This window comes from Marmota flaviventris, chromosome 10, assembly GCF_047511675.1.
Source record: "Marmota flaviventris isolate mMarFla1 chromosome 10, mMarFla1.hap1, whole genome shotgun sequence".
In the NCBI taxonomy this organism is placed as follows: domain Eukaryota; kingdom Metazoa; phylum Chordata; class Mammalia; order Rodentia; family Sciuridae; genus Marmota; species Marmota flaviventris.
Window position 1 is genome coordinate 120,633,636 of NC_092507.1, and position 7,050 is coordinate 120,640,685.

General features: G+C 49.5%; 1 protein-coding gene across 1 annotated transcript; it reads right to left on the reverse strand.

The window, feature by feature from the left end:
* Positions 1 to 3,596: 3,596 nt before the first annotated feature.
* Positions 3,597 to 4,847, reverse strand: Loricrin (loricrin cornified envelope precursor protein). The gene has a single exon (XM_027920790.2). It carries the CDS (start codon positions 4,845 to 4,847, stop codon positions 3,597 to 3,599), a length of 1,251 nt encoding a protein of 416 aa, XP_027776591.2.
* Positions 4,848 to 7,050: the final 2,203 nt, after the last annotated feature.

Below are 7,050 nucleotides of genomic sequence, written 5' to 3' on the forward strand. Positions count from 1 at the left end.
TTGAGACACATCCCCAGCCCAGAAAGTTAGGTATTGATCAATACTACAGCAAAAACAAAACCAAGTGTGTGTTGGTGAGCTGCAAACCATCACTATCAGGAACTCTGAGGCACCACTTGGGAAAACTGACTATTATTCATCAAAGCTTAACATGTACAAATCTCGTGATAGCAAAAAGTTGAAAATAGCAACCCAAATGTCAATCAACAGTAGAAAAACTATGGCACATTCATATACTGCTAAACCATATAAAAGTGAAAAATAAAATATTACTGCTCAAAGAAAATACCCGAATGAATTTTATGAATTTAATACAAAGCAAAAGAAGCCATAGACAAAACACATACAAGATAGTTTTGGATGGATATTAGCAAGAAACCAGGAGAGAGATTATGACACTTGGGACTAGCACAGAAATAATAAAAGATGTATCAAGGAGTGTAGGAAGGACAGCTTTACATTATGCATGTCATTTATCCCTCAACTCCAAACAGCTTTAAATTATTGCATTTTGATTTATCTATAGTGTTTTTGAGTGGATCTCCTTGCACATATTGATATTTTTAGCAGCTGCTGTAGGTATTACACTATAGATAACTTACCATGGTGTTTTGGGTAGGGAAACCATCTTACCTCCATTTAGGCTCCTTTACTCCTCTATTTATAATACAGTTGTTTTAACATTTCCTCTACATCCATGAAAAGCACATTGATGATACAGTTCCTAACTATGAAACATAATTTTAAAAAACTCAGAAGGAAAAGGATACTGTCCTATATTTACCCGTACTTTGACCCTTTTTATCTCTCTTTCTTTCTTCCTGATATTGCAAATTCACTTCTTTATCATTTCCTTTTTGTTTTAAGACCTTCCATTAGCCATTCTTCTAGGATGGGTCCCCTGGCAACAAATGTTCATAGTTCTCTTTCATACGGACTGATAATTTCTAAAGGATATTTTCACTGGACACAGAATTTGGAATTAATATTTCTCTTTTAGTTCTTGAAAAATGTGGTACTACTTCTTTGTGGACTTCATGGTTTATGACAAGAAATCTCTATTACCCAAGTCACACTTCCTTTATGTTGTTTTCTTTACTGTATTTCAAGATTTTTTTCTGTGCCATCATTTTTCAAAAACTGAATATGATGTTTGTTGATGTGACTATTTTTGGGTTTGTCCTGTTTGAAGTCTGCTCATCTTGAATCCAAAGATTGATTCACTGACCACATTTGGCTGATTTTGAGATCATTTCTTCTAATATTTTTCAGTCCCAAACCCTTTCTCCTCTCCTTCTGAGTCTCTAGGGACACAAATGCTAGCAGGTTTTGTTGTCTCACAGATTCATTCTCTCTCTCTCTCTCTCTCTCTCTCTCTCTCTCTCTCTCTCTCTCTCTCTCTCTCCAGTCTACTGATCTATTTTTTAGCTAATTAGTTCTTTACTCTGTCATCCCCATCTAATTATACAGACTATCCAGTGAGATTAAAAAAATTTTCAGTTCTAAAATTCAGTTCTATAAAAGGTTACATTTCTTTTGTTCTAAAATTTCAACTTGGTTCTTCTCAATGTCTTTGCTGAGACTTTTCTAATTTTTAAAATTTGTTTCAATTGTTTATAGTTTCTTATTGAAGCATTTTATAATGAGTTTTTATTAAAATCTTGACTGATAATCCTCAAATCTCTGTCATTTCAGTGATGGCATCAATTTATTGGGTCTTTCCTCATTCCAATTAAGAATTTTCCTGGTTGTTGATATGATGAGTGACTTTTTTTATAGTGTGCTGAACATTTTGGGAATTATGAGACTTGTATCTTTGCTATACCATAGCAGTGTTTGTGTGTGTTGGGGGAGGGAGAGTGGTAGGGCTTCTTAGCTCCCAGGAACTCCTTCCAGGGTGGAAGTCTATACATTTTTTCCATGTGGTATTGGTTGAAGTAGGGTGGGTGTTGTCAAAAAGAGATGACTTGATTTGCTAAGTCATTCCTTTCCTGATTCTTTGGATAAATAAAGGTTTTTTTTTTTTTTTTGAGGGATTATTTTTGTTTACATCTGTCAACATTTTTTGGTTGTAGAATTCTGAGTGCCCAATCTAGTATACCTAGTGGGGAAAAAGAAAACTCAGGGAATTACGAACTTATCTGGGTCAGTTCCTTAGTTCTGAGGACTTTAGTTACTCTGCCTTCTTCTTTCCTTCTTTCTAGGCTTTTAAATTTTTGTTTTATATGCTATGTCCAGAGATTTTTATCTCTAATTAACAGAAACAGTAGGGAGAAATATGTCTACCCCACCGTGTCTATTTCATTTGTTTAAAAATAACATAAAATAATACACAAGGTGGACTACTATATTGTTATGGCTGCTACCTGTTCTGATTTGTGTTACTGATGTAAAAATGATGAAGGTGATGATGACTCTATATGAAGAATTGGAGGAGAATTTGTCTTTTTTTTTTTTTTTCTAGTAGTGAGTAGATGGGAAAGTGATCTTGATTTTTTGATGAAGTAGTTTTGCTCTGAGTACATTTTGCTTTAAGTAAATGAGTAAAATCAGAATATAAAACAGAAGCTGGCTAGGTGGATGATCTGCCCCTTGACTGAAGACTAGGCAATTGACACATCCCTTGGAACCATTGTAGCTTCCTCCTAGTTAACTGGGAAGTTTCATGAGTTTTCCTGCGACCTGCTGGTACTGATGTTTAACATCTCACGCATTTATGCTGTGTCTTCCCAAGCTGGGTGAAAACCCTTCAAGAGGGCAGACAATAGCTTCCCTACTTCCTTCTGTTCCTACAGGTGCCTAGGAGAGTGCCTTTCCCACTGCAGAGGCTCTTGAATATCTCATAGGCTGTCCTTTCTCCTGTGAGTCTGGGCAGCTGGGTGCCTAGGTGCGGTCACCCTATTATCAGACTTTGCTGAGTAAGATGCAGATCATGAGAGAGGGGTCTTTTCAGGGCAGCTTGTCTACAAAAACAAAACAAAACAAAAAACAAAACAAAACCATCCAATCAACGGAACAAAACAAAAATCTAGATGAGGAGACTCATGGTGGCTACCCAACTCTGTGTGTGTGTGTGTGTGTGTTGGTGGTGGTTAGTGAAAGTCACTTTCCAGGAGTTTTGAGTTTTGGGATCACTTCATGATGGTAAGCCACAAACCAGATTTTCACATTTTTGGTCATTGTTTACTAGCCATTCCTCCCCTGCGGACTCCCTCTATCCTCCCCGCCCCCCCCCCCCCCCACACTCTCCACAATAGAATATTCGTTGAATGAATGTAAGTGTGGATGGATGAATGGAAGAATGAAGAACAGGACAAAAAGGGTGAATTTGGAAGCTACAAAAACTGCTGGAGACCCAGAGATTCTCATGAATTGCAACTTTATTGATGAAGGAGGCACTGGAGTTGGGAGGTAGTCATACAGAAACCAAGAAAAAAAAGCTGCAGAATGATTCGAGGCAGCCTGAGGACTGCTTGGCTTCTTCCGTGGTGGTGAAGACGGGAAGATTCGGGAAGGCGGCAACATCATGAGATCGCTAAGCCCGCTGGCGCCCGGGAGAACACCTCCAGCTCCTTCTCCGCGGCAGCCTGGGGGCCTTATTTGCACGGCCAGGAAGGCGCCTGCTTCTGCTGGGTCTGGTGGCAGATAGGGACGCCCTTGCCGCCCCCAGAGCCACCCCCGGAGGAGCCACCGCCGCAGCTGGAGCCGCCGCCGCCTCCGGAGGAACCACCGCCGCAGCCGCCGCCGCCCCCGCCGCTGGAGAAGCAGCCGCCGCCGCCCCCAGAGGAGCCGCCGCAGCCGCCGCCGCAGCCGCCGCAGCCGCCGCCGCCGCCGCCGCCGTGGCTGTGCTGCGGGGCGCACGAGACCTGGGTGGTCTGCTGCGAGTAGTAGCCGCCGCCGCCGCCGCCGGAGGAGCCCCCGCCGCAGCTGGAGCCGCCGCCGCCGCCGGAGGAGCCCCCGCCGCACCCGGAGCCGCCGCTGGAGCCGCCGCCGTAGCTCTGGCACTGGTAGTACTGGCTGGAGCCGCCGCCGCCCCCGGAGGAGCCGCCGCCGCAGCCGGAGCCGCCCCCGGAGGAGCCGCCGCCGCAGCCCGAGCCGCCGCCGCCGCCGGAGTAGCCGCCGCCGCAACCTGAGCCGCCGCTGGAGCCGCCGCCGTAGCTCTGGCACTGGTAGTGCTGGCTGGAGCCGCCGCCGCCCCCGGAGGAGCCGCCGCCGCAGCCGGAGCCGCCGCCGCCGCCGCCGCCGGAGTAGCAGCCGCCGCCGGAGGAGCCGCCGCCGCAGCTAGAGCCGCCGCCGCCGCCGGAGTAGCAGCCGCCGCCGCCCCCGGAGGAGCCTCCGCCCCCGGAGTACTTGAGGCCTCCTCCCGAGCCGCCGCCGCAGCCTCCAGAGCTACCGCCGCCGCCGCCGGAGTAGCCGCCGCCGCAGCTGGAGCCGCCGCCGCCCCCGGAGTACTTGATCCCTCCTCCGGAGCCTCCGCTGCCGCCGCCGCCGCAGCTGGAGCCGCCCCCAGAGCCACCGCCACCGCAGCTGGAGCCGCCGCCGCCCCCGGAGTAGCCGCCGCCGCCGCAGCTGGAGCCGCCGCCCCCGTAGTACTTGATCCCTCCTCCGGAGCCTCCGCTGCCGCCGCCTCCGCAACTGGAGCCGCCCCCAGAGCCACCGCCACCGCAGCCTCCGCCGCCTCCTCCGCCGCCTCCGCCGCAGCTGGAGCCGCCGCCGCCGCTATAGAAGCCGCAGCCACCGCTGCCGCCGCCGCCGCCGCCGCCACCGCCGCCGCCACCGCCGCCGCCAGAGGTCTTCCCGCAACCCGCTGGGGGAAAGGGGGTGGGTTGCTTTTTCTGGTGGGACATCTTGTCTAAGGAGGAAGGGGACCCTGGAAAGAGAAAAGAGCATCACTGGACCAGCGACAGTAGGAGGCAGCACAGAAGACAGCTGCACGGCGACAACACCCCGGAGGCTCCTGGCGCCTCCCTTGGGCCGCTCTGTTCAGGTGCCAGGACTTGAGGATCGCTACTTTTGCAGAAGGTTCCATCCAGCAGAAGGCCCTTTTGCCCAGTTTTGAAGCCCAGCTAGTGTGCCTGCCCTCTCTCCCAGCTCTTCTGATCTCTGTTGTGAATTGGGGCAGATCACCCCCTCGGGCTCCTGCTTCTCATCTTCTGTAAAATGAGGTGTTGGAACACTTTGACACCTAGGTCGCTTCCCATCCAACACAGGTTTTCTGAGTTAAAGTAGAAAACTACCCCAGATCTCTACCTAGGGTGGGGGAGGTGTGTCGGGGTGTCACAGGCCCGGTTTGCATTCCATTCTCTGCAGAAGCCCATAGTTCAAACTCTTGCTCTGTCCCAGTGAGGGAGGCTGTGATTGCAGGACTAGTTACTAGAAAAGGCTCTGCTGTGAATGGAAACAGGGGAAAGGACCCTGATGGTCCTAGGGACCAGCGTCTTGAATATATTGGACATATCTTTTAAGAGATGCTAAGTCCAAATTTGGTAGAAGGAACTGTAAATAGTAGGAATTTGTGTCCACAGCATCTCATAAGCCATTACCCTCTCAGTCATCTGAGAATGATGATCTGAGAGGGTAATGGCTTATCCATCCAAATCCTCTTTGAAACAGGATTTGGATTTTTGTGGCTCCTAAAACCCCTCTTCTCTGCAGCATTCCTTGAACCATTCTGTTCTATGAGAGTGTGCTCAGCCTCTCTTCCCGACAGGTTCATGAAGTTCATCCAACCCCTGCACAGGCTGCCTTGCTCAGCCACTGCAGAGTACGTCCCCCAGTGTGTCTGGTACTGCCCCAGAGAGGGCCAAGATAGACGCATCTTGGTGGAGGTTACAGTCTGGCCAGAGGACCGGAAACACTATCTGCACCTGGGTCCTCCATCCCTTCCCTGAATCCCTTCTCCTTATGAATGCAGCAGTAAAGGACCTGTAGCTCCCAGAGAGAGAGGCCTGTTCACCCACACATGTAGGCCTGAGCAGGAAGCCAGGAGAACCCACACTTACCTGAAGCACCAGGAAGGGTGAGTGAGGAGAGGAGATGCTGATGTGGGGAGCACTGGAGCTCCTGGGGTTTTATACTCTGCCTTCTCTGACTCACTTATTGATTGGTTCAGCTTCTTGTGTTTGTCCTCACTTACCTGACCGGTAGCTATGGGCCCCACCTCCCTGCGATTGCAGGCGCAGGGTGACCCATTCATGAAGATTTTTGGCATTCTTGAGATAGTCAGCTTAGTGTATGACTGGCCCCTTCTCTGATGCAACTGTCAGGACAGGCTGGTCAGTGGGGATGGCCAGCCAGAGTGGATGGCAGACATTGTTTCCAAAACCCCTGGCCTGGAGCACGTGCCATAACCAGAGGGTTGTGCTTGAGGAATAGGTCTAAGGCACAGGTCTTGAGGTGGCCTAAGAGAGGCAAACTGGAGGTCTCAGTCCTTGGTTCAAGGGGTAGGACTTCAAATTCCCGTTTGGTTTTAAAATATATTATTCTTCAATTCTAGGTGGGTACAATATCTTTATTTTTAATGTGGTGCTGAGGATCGAACCCAGTGCCTCACACACGCTAGGCGAGCGCTCTACCTCTGAGCCACAACCCCAGCCCTTGCCAAAATTTCTATCCTGGGGTCTCATGAGTGCTTTGCTGGGGGGTGTTTCTGTCTTGCCTACTGGGCTGTGAGGGTGCATGGGCTCCCAGCTCCCAGGTCTGGATGGCTCACCAGGGACAGTGCTGTAACTAATGTGATATTGGGGGCTACTTTGAATTGTCTGTCGAGACAGCTGGTGTTTGAGAGGGTTGATCATCAATACCGACTTTCCTTGCAGAGGCACAGACTAAAGAGATGGACCATGTAGTTCTTTCTACCATGGCCCTTTGTCTCTGGTGTTCTGTCATAGGGTATGTGACATTGACCTCAGTCAGAGGGGCAGCTGTGGAATGGAATGAACTTGAGATTAGGTGACCTGGTTTGGGTGCTCCTTTTGCTGCCTGCCACCTGTGTCACCTTGAGCAAAGTCATAGCACTTTATGCAGTTCCTGCATAGAGGAGACACTCAG